General features: G+C 40.8%; 1 protein-coding gene across 1 annotated transcript; it reads right to left on the bottom strand.

Annotated features, from left to right (window-relative positions):
• Positions 1-1,859: 1,859 nt before the first annotated feature.
• Positions 1,860-16,833, bottom strand: LOC306759123 (uncharacterized protein). Its single transcript, XM_079244633.1, has 5 exons — positions 16,311-16,833; positions 10,132-10,384; positions 8,959-8,982; positions 4,186-4,286; positions 1,860-3,107 (listed from the first exon to the last, which is right to left on the bottom strand). Exons 1-5 carry the CDS (start codon positions 16,320-16,322, stop codon positions 3,054-3,056), a joined length of 444 nt encoding a protein of 147 aa, XP_079100759.1. The 5' UTR covers positions 16,323-16,833; the 3' UTR covers positions 1,860-3,053.
• Between the last annotated feature and the right edge of the window lie 1,353 nt (positions 16,834-18,186).

The raw sequence follows: 18,186 nt of genomic DNA, 5'->3' as shown, positions 1-18,186 counted from the left end.
TTGTGTGTATTCATTTGTTGGTGCCCAAAGAGTAAAAAATCATTCCAGAAATGATTAAAAAAGAGATCTGAGTTTAAAAAGCCGCAACCCATGCTGTTTTCTCTCAATCTGTGACTGGTTCATTCATAAAAACTCTTCTGATCCCGTAAACAAACCAAATCAATTTCATAATTATTTCAGTGTATAAGTGCGTTATTTTATGTGTATATCCTGCTGTAAAGCACCTTGGCAGGCCGCTGGCTTTCAACATGTGCTATATAAATAAAGCTGACATTGACAATGTCCCACATCACCTGAAGCTTCCATTGCAGAAACAAGAAAATTCATCTCTTCAGGATATTCGGTTCTGACTTTTTACTGATGATATTACACCTCTATTTGCAGATTTGTCATGTGACGCACATGTATTGCGAGACTGCACATGAAAAGGCTAAAATGATTATTAAGACTCCAATATGACCGTTTTATAAAACGTTTTCACGAACAAGAGACCACAGTGTGAAATAGCAGCGTGTATTGTATTACAAGTTTTCTACTCAGGAACAACAAAACGCATCAGAAAAAGTCTCCAACCAGCAGCATGTTCAGCTGTGGTGAAACCAAAGCACGCCTTGTGATTTTCACTTGCACCGTGTCTCTTTCTTTCTTTCCTGAACTGGGTACATGGTAAACTTTCAGCCTTCAGCACCGGGAGAAGCTGGCCGATGTGACCCAATCCGCGTCCATCTTCTGCACAAACTGCAGCTTTGTTGCTGTTGGAACCAGGAAAACCTAAACAGTCTAATTATCACTGCATAAAAACTCAACTTTACTGAGAAATATATGTAAAGCATCGATCTGTTCCAGATCAGGACACTTTAAAATAGTTTAGACTCATCAGTTATATTTTCTGGTCAAATAAAAAGCTGTTTTAAATATTAAATAGTAAAAAAAGTGTTTGTGACTCCATGCTATAATACGGCTGAAAATGGAAATGTACCCACCTGTCTGCTGCTGCAGTCTGTCATGTGAGGATCCAGGTCGGTGGGGGAGATATGAGAGAAAAGAAAGAGGGAGGAGAGTCTCACCTAGAGGAGGAGAGACTCATCTACTGGACCATCCAGCCTTTTCCAGTCTGCTTGTGTTGCGTTCACTGACCTACACCTAAACGAAAAGAACCAAGTGATTCTTTACATTTCCTCTGAAATAGCAAATCTCTGTTCCATGTTGTGACTTTAGTCCGAAGCTTCATGTTTGTCAGCAGAAGTCTTCCAGGAGCCAGACTTCCGCAGTGATACGGTATGTTACCGAAGTAAAGCCGCCTTCGCTGCTCTGACAGGCGGACAAGCCGCCTCCGACGGACAGAAACCGTCTGGAAACCCTCTGCTGTCATTCTGGAAACAGCCCAGACTTCAGAGCCAGAGTCGTGTTGGGCTCAGACACATAAAACAGCTTTAACTCCACGAGTTGGACGTTAAAAGTCTAGTTCCTGTAAAGCAGTCCAACCTGTCAGAGCAGTCATGAATAAAAGTCCAAATGTTGGTTTTCCACGATCCGGGAGGCGACAGTCCCTTTAGAAATGTTCCAAGTAGACAAAAAATGTGAATAAAATCTAAATTCAACATATTAAAGGGAAATATAAGAGCCACTTATCAGGATATTTCTCAAAAGGAACCAAAAGGTCGCCGACAGCCGCAGGTGAAAGGGCGCATTGCGCATGCGCAAGGTCATTTGAATTCCACCTGCTTCCGGTTTATAAACGCCCCGTTCATCAATATGTTCGATTATTCCTTCCTCTCAGTTATTTCTGGGTTATAGAGGAACCAAAGACACTTATAACTCATACAATACTTATCTAATAAAGATGTTATTGTACCGTTAGTTAAATAAAAGATTCAGCCACAGAAGCCCAAACAGAAAAACCTTCATTTTTGTTCAGATCATATTCATAAACACTTGGTCCAACAGTTACAATGATTGGGAATAAAGTCCTGCTAAATTGAACAATTGCGCCACCTGTTGGGCTAAGTAGGCTACTGTTGATGGGGTTGATTTTTAATAAATTACTTGGTTTTAAGACAAATATCCACATTTTAAGCTGTTGACCAGAAAAAAATGAAAAAAAAAAAAACAAGGAGACATTTATTTACAAAGATATCTCATACATGATGCAACCAAACGATCACCTGAGAACTTTGAATTTGTCAACAGCTGTTTTAGCGAGGCGAGCTCCAAACCAGGAGAAAAGCTTGGCTTGGTAAAGTGCTGATCAGGTCACCAGGAGGCTTCGTTAGCGACTCGCCGTGATTTGGATGTTTGGCAGGAACTGAACTGGGAACAAAACAATCCCAGATTTGCTGCAGAGAGCTATCGTTCCCTCTCACACCGGATGCTTTTTGTCCTGGTTGGAGCCACTCTGGTGGAGCTACTCAGCATGAGGCCGGAGCTGCTGATGGAGGACTGATGAGACGGAGGTCCACCTGCAGACGTTTCAGATCCATCAGCTGAGTGAAGCTCATGTGAAGCAAAGTATGGAATCTAAATTCCACCAAGAGGGACATTCAGTGATAAAAGTTGATGAGCAGAATTAAAATATATTTTAAAGCAGTGTTTTTCAACATAGTGGTGTGCAGCGAGAGATTATCAGATGTGCCCTAAGAAATGACCCAGTTTCACATCATTGGTCTAAAAAGCAGCTCTGTGTTCTTTCAAACAGGCTCCAGTGAAAGATAATAAAACTCCATCCTGTGTTTTTCTGATTTCTATTCAAGAGACAAGATGGACTTTATATGAATAATTTGGACTTTTTTCAAACCAAAAACATTTTGGTTTGTGGTGTGCCTTGTGATTTTTCAGTGAAATAAAGTGCGCCTTGGCTCAAAAAAGCCTGAAAAACACTGGTTTCAAGTGAAAGCTGCAGGTCTCAGAGTGTTTCAGAGACGTAAACAGAGATCAGCTGTTTCTAAACATCAACAGGAGACGTGAAGCCAAGACATGAAGAAAACAGGCGTTCAGGATTTTAAGGCAGCAGCTGGAACTGATGAGAGCTTCTGTTGGGTGTCGGCAGCTGGCTGTTAAACATCCCCGTTCTGCTGGTCCTGCAGTTCGTTCCTCCCACCGCCTCGCTTCTGAAAACACACACATCACACACACACACACACAGTTAGGCTGGAGCATGTATGGACACGGCAGCATCACGCTGCAGCCTGCGTGGACCTGCAGCTGTACGGGAAGCAGGTACATCAACATAACTACACAGATCTCCTCACGGTGCTGCAGGAGGATTTTATCTGCAGTTTAAATGCTGGAAATGCTGCTTAATAAGCTGCTTTTCTCATTTTTAAAAGCACCTTGGTCCACCTGAGAGAAGCCGAGCAGAGATTTAAACCACAAACATCTGGACGTGTCTGATGGGTTCCACAGCTTTAATGGAGGGTTTATTTGAGTTTAAAAAGAATAAAACCACATGCAGCAAAGTTTGCATTGAGAAAATGAAAGTTATTCTAAGGAAACACATCTGACTTGTTTCATAAGACATCATAGATAAATCAGAGCAAAAACAAACCAGAAACTACATAAATGTTCTGTAATGACTCATGAAAGTGAAAAACTATCAGAACTTCTGACTCATTTTAAATGTTTTTTCTCTTTATCTCAATATTCAGCCTATAAAAGCTCAGAACTAAAAATGTATTGATAAGGGCTGATACCAGCCTGATACTGTGTGTGTATTAGTCCTCTGATGCTACAGAACCTGAGAGAAACAGAGCGTTCAACATGAACATGTTAATAGATTTTAATCTGAAGAAATGACGAGTTCATCTTTTAATGCAGACAGAAGTCGCGACGCTGCGCGGTGAAGTGTCTGATAGCTACATAATAATCTGAGTCGGCCCAGCCGATGTTCTGCCTCCACTTTGTCCTTTTATTCCCACTCTGAAACGGTTCCATCAGCGATGCTGCTCCTAAAAGCGAGCGCTGTAACGACGGCGTAGCTGATGGACCAAGCGGAGTCGGCTGCAAGCGGCTGCCTGCAGAGCGACACGCTGGCCAGATGTTGCAGCTTCTGAAGCTGCTGCTGTAAACCCGACGGAGAATCAGGAAGATCTGCTGTCGGCAGACATGAATACTGCTTCCAGTCTCACACACGACCCAGTAAAGACGCCATGATGTGGAAAAACAGCATCTGTTGCATCTGAAACTTGCCTTGTATGACCTCCATCCACAGACGGCCAGCAGGACGAGGATGATGAGGATGAAGACGATGAAGACGAAGGCAGTGACATACCGGTGACGTGGTGCAGAGTCTGTTTGGTGGAGAGAAAACAGAGAAACGCTGAAATACTGAACACATTTACAGGATGACTTCACAGTTTCCACATCTGGATCTCTCCACATCAGACGCATCGTGTGGTTTCGCCCACGGCTGCTTCAGGAAACACCAAGGTGTGAAAAGCAGGTATTGAACCAGCGAACCCAGACGCCCTCCTGACACACAGCTGCTGGTGATGCGGTTGGTCCGACACACACGCTGCTCATCTCTCGGCTTTTTCTCTCTTCCTGCACAGCTCTGCTCATAAAGACGGAAACTGTCAGGATTTTAGGAATCACCTTCAAAGCCCAGAAAGACGTTTCATGTTGTTTCTTTGTGTCGCTGAAGGTTTGGCTGTGATTCCGTAAAGTCTGCTTTTCATGCAGATGTTGCAGGTTGTTCCGTTTCCTTACGCTGCACATCTGGAAGCAGGTGGAACACGCTGCAGGAGTCACATCCAGAGATTCCTCGTACACACCCGGGTTTATCACCATACGGCGGCGTTAATGACATCACGTGTTTCTACAGAATTATACTGGAGAAAATACTGAAATATGAACATATTCAGCTACATCATACTGTAATGACGTCACAATGCTACCCGTCATCGTTGTTAAGAGGTTCTCTCCAGGTACTCCGGCTTCCTCCCACTCCCTCCCGATTTGATTCTTTGGGTGTCGATTTAAATTGCGATTCTCACAATTCTTCGATATTGCTGATTTTTGTAGATTAAAAACAAAATAAATGTATAAAACTTTTTTTTTTTGCTTGTCAGTTTTCTTGAATTTCAATGAGGAAAAAAAAAAACAGCAGCCAGACCATCATTCTGCTGCTATAACGCCCAAGAAAACAAGTAAAGGATCAATAAAAATGACAAAAATAATCCATTATATAATAGATCTTTTGTTAAAAAAAAATTGTAAAGCAAAAAAAGAAAAAAAAAATCCAGCTTTTCGATACGATTTTCCCACCCCTAATATACACGCTGCTCAAAAATATAAAGGGAGCACTTAAACAACACATGGGGTGTTTCTCAGTTCAGGGTCTCCACACTTCCAAGTGTGCAGACTGCAGAGGCTACGAAGTGTTCTGCATCGTCTACACACACCGCAGTGCGCTTCCTGCCAGTAAAATGAGACGGCGTCTCTAGGGGACGAGAATTACCCATAGCGCTCCAGTCCTCCGTTGCCTGGCAACTACATATAGAAAGTTTATCTATTTACTGATCCCATTCTTCCACAAAAAGACACAAAAATATGTTTTAAATGACAGAAAATGGTGCCAGTAATTAAACTTTGATTTATTGTCATTTTCCTTTGTGTGTAAATGAGCAACATGAGGCGGTTTAGACGAGTTCTCCTCTGGCTGACGGCTCATCCTGTCAAGCTGACGTTAACTTCAGTGGGAAATAATCCTTGTTAGACACATGTACAGTTGTCCTCATATGTATTCATACCCTCCCATTAAAGAAGGAGAAAACTGCTGCCTGGGAAATAAGATGAGATTGACAATAGTAATAATAAACAAAAGTGTTATGAAAACCGTGACATTATTTTCTATTTCTGGTTCAATAGAAATATTTTTTAAAAACCAAACCAATATGATAAAATAACATATGGTACATCACAGTCAGACTTCTGCACCTGTTGACAGGTATTTTGTCCCACTGTTCATCAGTAAAATGCTCTAATTTGTCCAGGATTGATTTGTTTGGTTTTTTTTCTTTAACTCGATTAAATGACAAAACAGTGTCTTACATCACTGGATTATAATTTAGCACATTTTTAATTAATGTTCATTATTTCAGTCTCCAGTTATCTGAGTGACTGTAATAAATTCGGCCTTTTCTTTAATGAAAGGAGACGAAGACATCTGAGGACGACTGAAATGAAAATCATTTGTGGTTATTGGACACAAATATGTGTGTTTATACAAAAAAAATTAATAAACGGTCTGGCTAGTTTGGTACCTACACTAGCGCTCTGCTGCTCATTCTTTTCTATCAGGAACGCAATGGATTCTGGGACAGGAGAGGGTGCAAAGGATACATCTCTTGTATCTTTGGTTTTAAGCTGATCTGGAGCCAAACGAAGTGCACATTTGAAGGGTGGATTCGAAGGAGCCTTTGAATTGAGACAGCACTTGGCGCGCCACGATGACGCATGCAGCCGACGAATCCGCACTTCGAATTGGCAGATTCTCCACTGGCGCCCTGAGCTCTTCACAGATGGAAGCAGGTTCACACTGAGCACATGTGACAGACGTGACAGAGTCTGGAGACGGCGTGGAGAACGTTCTGCTGCCTGCAACATCCTCCAGCAGGACCGGTTTGGCAGTGGGTCAGTAATGGTGTGGGGGGGCATTTCTTTGGAGGGCAGCACAGCCCTCCATGTGCTCGCCAGAGGTAGCCTGACTGCCATTAGGTACCGAGATGAGATCCTCAGACCCCTTGTGGGACCATATGCTGGTGCGGTTGGCCCTGGGTTCCTCCTAATGCAAGACAATGCTAGACCTCATGTGGCCGGAGTGTGTCAGCAGTTCCTGCAACACGAAGGCATTGATGTTATGGACCGGCCCGCCTGTTCCCCAGACCTGGATCCAGCTGAGCACATCTGGGACATCATGTCTCGCTCCATCCACCAACACCAAGTTGCACCACAGACTGTCCAGGAGTTGGCGGATGCTTTAGTCCAGGTCTGGGAGGAGATCCCTCAGGAGAACATCCACCGCCTCATCAGGAGCATGCCCAGGCGTTGTAGGGAGGTCATACAGGCACACGGAGGCCACACACACTACTGAGCCTCATTCTGACTTGTTTAGAGGACATTACATCAAAGCTGGATCAGCCTGTAGTGTGTTTTTCCACTTTCATTTGGAGTAGAACTCCAAATCCAGACCTCCAAGGGTTGATTTTTTATTTTTATTGATAATTTTTGTTTGGTTTTATTGTCAGCACATTCAACTATGGAAAGAACAAAGTATTTAATAAATATTTCATTCATTTAGATCTACAACGTGTTACTTTAGTGTTCCCTTTAGTTTTTTGAGCAGTATATTATATATATATATAAATAAATATAAGTCTGAGTCTATACAGTAGACTCAGACGTTGTAGTCTCTGAAGGGAAAGTCTTTTCCTCAGGCTGAGGCTCAGGACTCCAGTCAGCAGGTAGGAGCATCATCTATGACCTCACGATACTGTCCAGACAAACATGGCAACCCAGGTTCTGTTGCTTTCTCCTGCACCGCACCGTCCTGCATCCCTGATGGCAGCGGGCTGACGTGTGTGTGCAGAGGATGTGAAGCGTTCTAGTGACATCACAATGTGTTTGGTGACCTCGTTACTGAGTTCACTGAGGTCGGATGATGGCTGAATGTCTGGAATGTGTCGATCTAAGTTCACAAGGTGGAGAAAGCTCCCAGAAAGCGCCAGTAGAGGGCGCTCTAAGACCAGGAATGACCTGTAGCTACTCGTCCAGCAGCTGCTTCGCCACCACTGTGAGGTCCTGTGTCCAAGATGTCCAAGGTTGAAGATCAGACGGAGACTAATTCAGCAGTCCTGGGACTTCCTTAAAGAAGAACATTTTATTTTCCAAGAGTTCTCCATGGTACAATTTCAAAGACCTGTGGGTTACAATCCGTCACCAGTTTCACATCCTTCTCCTTCTCTCTCTCCTCACCAGCTCCCAAAACTGGCTACTTATAAAGCCCATCACTTGGTTTCTCCCAATCAGCTAATCTAAGAAGTCCCTCACACCTGCAATGAGGAAGTGTTGGGTTGGCCACTCCCCAACCTGTCCTGCCAGGTGGAGTTAAAGAATAATGTTAAATGGTAACACAATGAAAAACGCAACACAACGCAGACACTAACAGCCCGGGGTAGTAAGTGCAGCACGGTTACCTGGCAACAGAAATAACAGAATAGAGTTAAAGGGACAAATATGAGAAAAGATAAATGTTGGGGACAAGTGGTGAATAATTACAGTCTCACCCACTTTGTCACACCCACCCTGCTGGATAGTTTGATGCGTTGCAGCATCTGAATAAACTGCTTTTCTGACCGAATAGCAGTTTGTTCAGATAAATGTGAGATAAAATGTTGTAAATGTGCTAAAGAGGAGCTTTTTCTGCTCTTATGAACTTTCTGATGATCTTTTTGTGTCTAAATGGTTTTTAATGGCGTCGGCCGTCCAGTTCAGCTGGAAATGACAGAAAGAGAAGCCTGAAACCAACATCTTCATGTCAGCAGGACGCAGACAGATTATTCTAACTGCAGCTGCTTTCAGGGAACGGAGGATGAACACCATCAGTCTGAAGACAAACTTCATCGTGGAAATTCAGGTTTTATGCCTCAAAACTGACTTTAAACAGAAAAAGTTCCCGTCTGCATGAAAAGGGTTTTATAGATCTGTTTGTTCTCATGAATCTGGAGTTCCTGAGATTTTCTTTCTGCTCCTGGTTGTCAGAAACCTCAGATGACTGAAAGTCAGCAACAGCAGCAGCTTCCGGTGGATCTGAGTAAGATCTGCAAGACGACGCCGGATGTTTCTCATCACATTTTACTCAGTAAAGCCAAATATTTCCACTTTTACTGAATTTACTTCAATAAAACGAGCTGCTTTTGTCTCTCAGCCTCGTTAGTGTGAATAAAGTGAAACAACACTTACCAGCAGAATCATAACCGGGACATTCTGTAAGGAGAAGAAATCAGAGTTAGCCGACATTCTGTTCGACTCTATTGTCATGTAGCAGACTTACATGTGAGAGTGGGAACACCACAAGCAGGAAATCAACCAGTAGGAACGTCATAGGAAGGTGCTGGTGGACTGCTGGAGTCCAATCCAGACATGTTCGCCATATTTCAGCTCAAAGTGCTTCGCATAACTCACTCACAAACACACACACACACACACACACACCTTTAACCATTCTACACAAACATGAACTCAAACCTGTGGTTTCTGTCTCGTTACAAAACGTTGGTCTAAAATGAACAGAAATAAACATCTGGCTTGATGCATAATTCATCAGCATCTCAGATAACTAAGATATTTATCAACAACTGAAGGAACTTTTCAGTCGGGACTTCCTTTTGAGCTCATGGAGTAGTCGGTCGCACTGTAACATCTCTCCCACATAAAGCTCCAAAACCCCGTCTAAACGCGTTACTTGGTGTCCTTTTGACACAATGTCACATGAACTGGAGAAGGAAGAAAAGCTGGAAAAATGCACACAGCTCAGGGAAAAAGTTCCTCGACAGCAGAAGCGAACACAAACCCAGACAGAGCTAGCAACAACGGGACAAGCATGCTGCCGTAGGCGACTTGAGGCAACGGAGCACCTGAAAGCGGAGCTAAAGAGTGACGATGCAAGATTAAAACAAGACTTGGATCAGCTCGGACAAGAGATTAACGGTAAACTGGATCATATTGTAACCGATGTACACGGTCTGTCACAGCGGATGGATGAGGCGGAGGCCGGCGTGAGTCAGATGGAAGGCTGGGCCGGAGAGGCGACGGAGGTGGACCCAACACCAGGCAGGGACTCTGAGGACCTGGACCATATGCAGGTCCAGGAGGGAAAGTAAACTTCAGACTCCTGATCACTATTACTGGGAGATTATGTCCATTTCTGCTGTTATTCCTCATTAATGACGTATTTATGAGCATGTCTGTGTCTGGATCAGAGTATTGACCATGCAGATATCTGGACTCTGACTAGTTAACAGATTTATGTGTTTAAACCAGCTTACTAAAAGGTTTTCTGTCCTCGGTTGAATCTAAAGTTCTGGATCATCAGAAAAGTGTTTTCCTTTGTTTTTAGGGATCGGAGCTTCTTACCGCTCCTCATGATGTCGATGCGGACGCCGTCTCCCTCCATGACGACCCTCTCTTCCTCCGTCAGGTTTCTACAGACAGCATAGACCACCTGGAGCAGACAGCAGAGGACACACTGGGAGACGAAGTCGTACGATGCAGAGCAGACAGGAAGGGAGTTTGGCTTTCCCTCCCAGAGGTTCTTGGAGTCGTGCTGTTGGCTGTAAAGCAGGGTGGCGTTCACAGCAGCCGGGTCTGATGAATTGTAGCAGATCATCTGCACAGACAGAAGAAACAACAAACTGATGGAGGAGGGATGAACGTTAGAACAGCTGAGTAGAAGCTCTTTTATCAGCATTAGTAGCGCTGATAACGACGTTTCTCAGGTGTTGCACAATGCTCAGAAATCCTGTCAGCTTGTTCCAGGACTTCCTTCCTCCCCTCTCGGCCGAGCCGAGGCGGCTGCAGCATGTGGGACAGGTTTTATTCTCACATCAGACTCTCCTGTGGTTATGTCATGTTAAAAGCAATAAATGAAACCATAACATGTTAGAAAACTTTTAACACTATTTGGATCATTCTACTTGTAAAAACACTAATCCGATCTAGAATAATGCTCAGTGACTCCATGTAGATAACTGCACGCCTATAAAAGCTGATAGAATGCTCTTGGACTTTGGGAAAAAAATCATTACATTAAGAAATGTATACTCATAAATACTACAGATTGTGGTGGTATTAACTCCCTCGACTTTACAACCCTTAATGGTGGAGTATGTAAGATTTTCAATATTTTCAAATTAACTTAAAAAACAACTACAATCATAATTAGAGTTTTTTTTTAAACATGTAGGTTCCAGTCTGTTCATATTTGATGTGTTATTAAATTACAAGTTTAATTAATGACAAAGACCCTTCTTAAATGTTTGCCTACCAGTAAAAAAAAAAAAAAAGAAAGAAAAGAAAAAAAAAAGTGTTTTTTGTCATTTGTCATTAATTAAACTTGTAATTTAATAACACATCAAATATGGACAGACTGGAACCTACATGTTTTAAAAAAAAACTAATTATGATTGTAGTTATCTTTTTAGTTAATTTATTTAGAAAATATTGAAAATCTTACATACTACACCCTTAAGCCCACATTAAAAATTGGTTAAAATATTTTATCCTGCATGGAATTTCACCCCATCCTATATTTTTTCTAAAGTTAATGGCCTGACCTTCCTCCTGCTCTGTAACGACAACATCCCCACAAAGCTTTCTAATTTTCATAGACAGATGTTGCTACCTGGTCCCTCATATTTAAACACAACTTCTCACCGCATACCTGTTTTATCTGTAATAATAGAGACATTACTTCTAGAAAAAAAAAGCATTTTCTGCATCAGGACCAGAACCAGGAAAGAGGAGCCAAGATGGCGTCAGCTTAACATCTCCAGAACGAAGCTCTGCTAACAACTCTTCTAATTGTAAAATTTGCTGAACTTAACCATCTCTTCTACATACACCTAACTATAAAAGGTCACTTTCTTCCATTTCTTGGTGTTTTAATATTTCAGCTCACTACAACCTAGTTTTTTTTTCGCTCGGAAGACTGGTCCAGTGTGGTAGTTGAACATGGAACATAGCGACGGAGATATTGGCGAGGTAATGCACTGCTACGCTAAAAGAAAAAAAAAAAAAAAAAAAAAAAAAAAAAATAGCTGGAGCCTACATTCTCCAACATGCATCCAGAACTTGCTCTGCTTCCTCCTACTCCCGACACCCGTCTGGCAAAGAAACCAAAGCAGAGCATGACTCCTGAAACTCAACCGGCTATGTTAGCTGTCATGCTACGCATTGAAAAGATGCAGGAGGAATGCCTAGCAAGAATGGCTCAGGTCGAGTCCGCGGTAAAAGAAAATTGCAACTCTATTAAGGGCGTAGTTGACTCTCTGGAGTCCATGGCCAAGCACATGGATGCTGTTGTGGAAAAGGTGGATAACATTGACACGAGGGTCATTACACTGCAAAAGGAGAATGCCGCACTTAAAGGAAAAGTGGACGAAATGGACACTTACAGAAGAAGATGGAATCTGAGAGTATCTGGAATAGCGGAGAGTACCGGCGAAAATGTGAAACAGTTGGTGGTCAACCTATTTGGAGAAATCTGTCCTGACATCGCTGCACAGATCCCCTCCTCAGTGGACATCGCGCACAGGTTGGGCCCGCACTCGGACAAAGAGAAATCATCGTGGCGCATTATAGTGCAGTTCATCTTGCGGTCGCACCGAGACAAGATCTGGACAGAAGCCAGAACATCAACCGTGCTCAAGCAGAAAAAGATCCGGATCTTGGAGGATCTCACCCAAAGCACCAAAGAAACAAGAAACAAACTGTGGCCAGTCGTGGAGCAGGCCACGCAGTAAATGGATGGAAGAAGGAGACCAGAATTCTTTGTATTTTTTCAACTTGGAAAAAATCTGATCAAAATATGATACTGAACGTCTCAAAATAAATAATGAAATAACAGATGACCCCAAAAAGATCTCAGAACACTGTAAAATTTTATGAAAACGTTTACAGATCAAGATACAACAATGAATCTGCTTCCTCATTTTTAGACTATTATTCCAGAACTCTCAATGAAGATGAAAAATCTTCATGTGATGGCCCCGTCGTTCCCACTGAAGTATCTCAAACTATACCACAGCTTAAAAACAACAAATCTCCTGGAAATGACAGACTAACAGCAGAATTTTATAAATGCTTTATTGAGCAACTATCCCCTTTTCTAACAGAGGTTTATAATGAAAGTATAACTAACGGAACGCTCCCACCCTCTATAACCCAAGGTTTTATTTCCTTACTCCCTAAACCTAAAAAAGACCCTCTTTTAATGGATAACTGGCGACCCATGACACTTTTAAATAATGATTATAAGATTCTCGCACTAATTCTTGCTAACAGGATGAAACATGTCCTTCACTCAATTATTGATGAAACGCAATCTGGCTTTATGAAAAATCAACATATTGTGAATAATATTAGGCTTGTATTAGACCTGCTAGATTACAGCGACCTCATTGAAACAGATGGTTTTATCTTATTTCTCGACTTCCAGAAAGCCTTTGATTCCATTGAACACAACTTTATCTTTAAAGTTTTAGAAAATGATGGCTTTGGTCCTGACTTCTGCAGAGCAATCAAAACACTGCATAATGATAATAGTTCTATCAAACTGAAATATGGAACCTCACACCGATTCAAATTATCTCGGGGTGTCAGACAAGGATGCCCAATATCCCCTTATTTATTCTTAGTTGCAGCTCCTCTCTCGCCAGCTACATCTCACAAAGCTCTTTAAGTGGCATTAACATCATAGGCAGGCAGCTTGTCATCAGTCAACTGGCTGATGATACGACCCTGTTTTTACAAGATGCCTCTCAAATATCTGCTGCTCTAAATCTCATTAATGAATTCTCTGAAGCCTCAGGTCTCCATCTAAATCTCAATAAATGCAAACTCACTGTCAATCAAAGAATCTGTTGCCACCTCTATTTGTGATATACCAATGAAAAATCAAGTTACCTATCTAGGAATCACTATAATTAAGGATCCTAAACTGAGATGCTCTGTAAATTTCTCCTCACGGTTAGAAAATACTCAAAAAAAGCTGAACCTGTGGCTTCAGAGAGATTTATCATTTAAAGGAAGAGTTCTTACCTAAAAAGCTGAAGGTCTATCTAGGTTATCATACGCAGCTCAGTGCCTCCATGTAGATAACTGCACGCTTAAAAAAGTTGCCAGAATGCTCTTAGACTTTGTTTGGAAAAAAAAAACTCATTACATTAAGAAATCTGTACTTTTAAATTCTGCAGACTGCGGTGGTTTGAACTTCCTCAACTTCACAACCCTTAACAACACATTCTAAATTAATTGGTTAAAATACTTTATCCAAAATCTTTCTGCTATATGGAATATCACCCCCTCATATATTTTCTCTAAAGTTGGTGGCCTGAACTTCCTCCTGCTCTGTAACTACAACCTTCCAAAGATCCCCATGAAGCTTTCTAATTTTCATAGACAGATGTTGCTTGCCTGGTCCCTCATTTTCAAACACAACTTCTCACCTCATACCTGTTATATCTGGAACAACAGAAACATTACATACCGGGAAAAAAAAGTATTTTCTTTGAAAACTGGTTCAATAATAATGTTTATTTGGTAAGTAAATTATTTCAGCCTAATGGACAGATGTATACTTACATAGAATTTATAAATGCCCATCCTGAACTGGTTTCTCTAAAAGAATTTATTATCGTGACAAATGCCATTCCATCTGCCATTAAAACGTTATTCAAAGGTTATTATAACCTCTCAATTGCTGTAAACATAAATCCATCTGAAACTCACATTGGTAAAATTTGCTTCTCTCACAGGAGCTCTGGTACAGCTAACAATCAAAACATTAGAAAGCTCTTTCAACAGCTATCTATATCCACACCAAATATTACATTCTATTGGAACATATCAGTAAACGGTATACCATGGAAAAAAGTTTGGTCGTTACCCTATAAATTTATTTTGACCAATAAAGTAAGAGAAATTTCTATTTAAATACTTTACAAATATTATCCAGTAAAAACCTTTATTTCACAAAGATTTAAAAAGGATCTTGACACCAGCTGCTCTTTTTGTGGTAGTTACCCTGAAACTTTGGCTCATATGTTTTGGACTTGCTCCTATGTTGAAACATTCTGGTCCCATCTCTTGAATTTCTTGCAAACCAATCTTCTTTCTGACTTTTCTTTTTCATTCAAGAATATTGTATTTGGTTTCGATGATCACAAAGAAAACAGTTATTTATTTTTGATCGACTTAATCTTCATTTTGGCTAAATTCTACCTCCATAAATGTTAATTCTCTGTTAGCCTTATTTACCTGTTTTTATTCATGATATTAGGAAATACTCAATCTCCATAAAAGATTGCTAAAGCTATGAAAACTACTGCCTTAATCAACAAATATTTGACTCTATAAATAAGTGTTTTTTTTGTTGTTGTTGTAAATCTTTGTAATGCATAATTTGTAAGACATCTCTTTGTGCTCTTTATTCTCTTTTTTTCAAACCTTTATTTCCTTCTATTGGAAAGATAACATTCTCCTTTTCTGTATGTGGTCCCCATGTTCCGTGTTCTGTTTTAGTCATTTTTCTCGTTATTTTGTAATTATCATGTAAACTTAAATAAAGTTGTTAAAAAAAATAATAATAACAGGAAGGAAAACCTCGATGGGATGTGGACGGCGACGGTACACTCCTTTGCAAGCTAGCGGCTATCAGCTAACGTTGGTTGTTCTACTCCTTATCCACTGCTCGAGGCTAGCTAGCGTCCGACTATGGTCGCTCCTTGAGCAGCTAATTAGCGGCTAGCGCCCTACAAGCTAGTTAGCGGCTAACGCCATACAAGCTAGTTCGCGGCTAGCGACCGAGATGCCGATATACCAAAGTTTTGTGGAGCCTGTTGCATACAAGTCAAAACAAGTCAAAAGAATCTTCCCAGTATACAGAATATGACTTTCTTTCAAAGTTTGATCAGGACGAGTTGTTACTTCGACAAATCGCAGATGCAAGACAGAAACGCAAATGTTGAAATGTATGGCAGTCGGGTACCAGGAGCTGTTTATACTACTGCTAATGTTTTTACTGCTAAACGTAGCAGAAGCTAAACTAAGACGGCAAAAAAAAAAGTCTTAAATGAAAATAGAAGACTAAATCACTATTTGAAGAAATTAAAAAGGTCTTTCTAACCAAATTATGGAACTGTGTTATATTCCTGGTAGAAATAGCATTTCAAAATATATTTACATAATATACTGAATATTAAATTAATATTTCTATTTGTAACTTGTTTAAACATTTGTGTAAATATAAAACACTTTGCAAGTACATTTTTTGCATTAATATTTTAATTTTAAACAATATTTGGTGAAGCATTTTATCTTTTAAATTTCACTATTACTTCTCATAAAAATGCTTTGCTGCTTTTTAAAAGACCCTTTGAGGTCCTTTTCTATATATTTACAATTAAAGATGTTTTACCAAACTTGAGGTTTCAGTGATTTAAACTGTGCTGGTATTGGCTTGCTGGGTAGTTAAATACAACGACAAACTGCAGCTGTCAGAATATTTTAACATGTAGAAAAATAAAGTTCCTTACCTCGGACATCATATTTCTTTGGATTAAACTCGTTTTGAAATGCTGTTTGAGATGTCAACGATGTGAAGGTTTGCCAGAGATCCGTCATGAGGGACCCAGGAACCACCCTCAAAGAGAAGGAGGCTGAAAATATGTGGCGGTGAGACCTCCCTTCCTCGCCATATTGAAATATGTTGGACATTTCCACTGTGACCTAAAGAAGTAGCGTAGATTCCAGACATCTTAAACACGTTTTTTTTTTTTTTTTTTACTGTCTAAGATGGATTTAAAAAGTCCAACAAGGTGAAAATCCGCCAAACACTGAAATAACAGCGTGGGAGACGCGAAGCAGGAGAGGACGCTTCGACCAGTCCGTCTGTCTGGTTTGTACAACCTGAAAGAGAAAGTCCAGAACCGAACATCCCGAACCGGCCCCGAAGATCCAGCAGCTCAGACATTCTGGAAGATAACAAACCAATCAGCCAAAAGCTGGATGTTAAGTGAGAAACCCAAACTATCAGAAACGTTGACGTCGCCTTCGCGGCCGACGACTCGCAGGAAGTACTGAGCGGATGTGCGCATATAGACATATGTACATAGACGCTGCATAGAATCACGCTGCCTCCACGAGCTGGCGTTTCATCGCGCCGCCATCTTGGATGGGTCTCCATGCGCCCCCAGTGCATTTATTTGTAAAGTGTAGGCCCAACAACAACAACTTTACAAATTTTTACCTGATTTTTCTCGCAGTTTGGTTTGTTACAAAGGACAGAGATATTGAGATAATATAGATAACTGTAAAACATAAAAAAATGTAATAATATAGAGATACAGTTGTACAAAATCTGAAAATAAAGTATTGTATCAAAACTGTGCAATTCAGAAGTTATCCAGAAAATCACTCAGAGAGCGTAAACCTCCGCCAAGGCCTTTAAAAAGTTCTTGGATCCAAACAGTGATCCAAATCACGACCAAAAGTAAGTCGGTTCTTCCTTTTCACATTTCAAACAAGTTCTGAAAATTTCATTAAAATCCGTCCATAACTTTTTAAGTTATCTTGAACACAAACAGATAAAGTCAATAAAACATAACCTCCTTGGCAGAGGTAATTATGCCACCATGTAAAACTCTTTGTGAAACATATATTATTTCATAAACATATAATTGGAGTAAAATTTAGTGCATTTTTAGTGCATATTTGCATTTAGTAAATGTGTTAACATTATTTATGACCAGTCACGTAGAAAAGTGTTTTGTTTGTGTGTAATATATACGCGTTGTCCCACAGAAAAGTTATGTGGGGAAACTACGTTGACTCTGCAGCAAAGACTGGAAAGCATAGACCCATCCAATATGGCGGTGACCCATCCAATATGGCGGCGACGCTGGTTTTATATGTTACTTCCCTTTGCCTGGAGAGCAGTGTTTCTGCATGTTTTCTAGGCAACCCTACCTTGACTCACCTGGTTGAAATAAAGACATGTTAACAGGCTGCAAAGAACTTGATGAGGAAGTTCAATAATCTGATTCAGGTGCTGTGGAGCAGGAATGTGTCTAAAACATGCAGGGCAGAGGGCCTGAGGACTGGATAAGAGAAACTGCTGTGGAGGAAGGTTGATACCAGCAGACAGATTTTATTTTTCTTTCTAACATTTTTATTTTATTTTCCGGATTAAGAGTTCTAACACTGTGATCAGTTAGTAGAGCGGTGGAAATTGAAAAGTGGGAAACAAACTACAATACAACATGAAGTACAATTTGTAGTCCAACATGTGGAACAATGTTAAGTACAATCTGTAGTCCAATCTGTATTACAATATGTAGTACAACATGTAGTACACCATGTAGTACAGCATGTAGTACAACATGTAGTACAGCATGTAGTACAGCATGTAGT

Source organism: Telmatherina bonti (genome assembly GCF_933228915.1).
Source record: "Telmatherina bonti genome assembly, chromosome: 8".
Taxonomy (NCBI): Eukaryota; Metazoa; Chordata; class Actinopteri; order Atheriniformes; family Telmatherinidae; genus Telmatherina; species Telmatherina bonti.
This window is presented reverse-complemented; position numbering and strand designations above follow the sequence as displayed.

Excerpts from the sequence above, each read along its gene's own strand:
- LOC306759123 (XM_079244633.1), bottom strand. Across the intron at positions 8,983-10,131 it reads CATCGACATCATGAGGAGCG|AATGTCCCGGTTATGATTCT; the intron begins GTAAGAAGCTCC and ends TTCTCCTTACAG. Across the intron at positions 3,108-4,185 it reads GTGGATGGAGGTCATACAAG|AAGCGAGGCGGTGGGAGGAA; the intron begins GCAAGTTTCAGA and ends GTGTGTTTTCAG.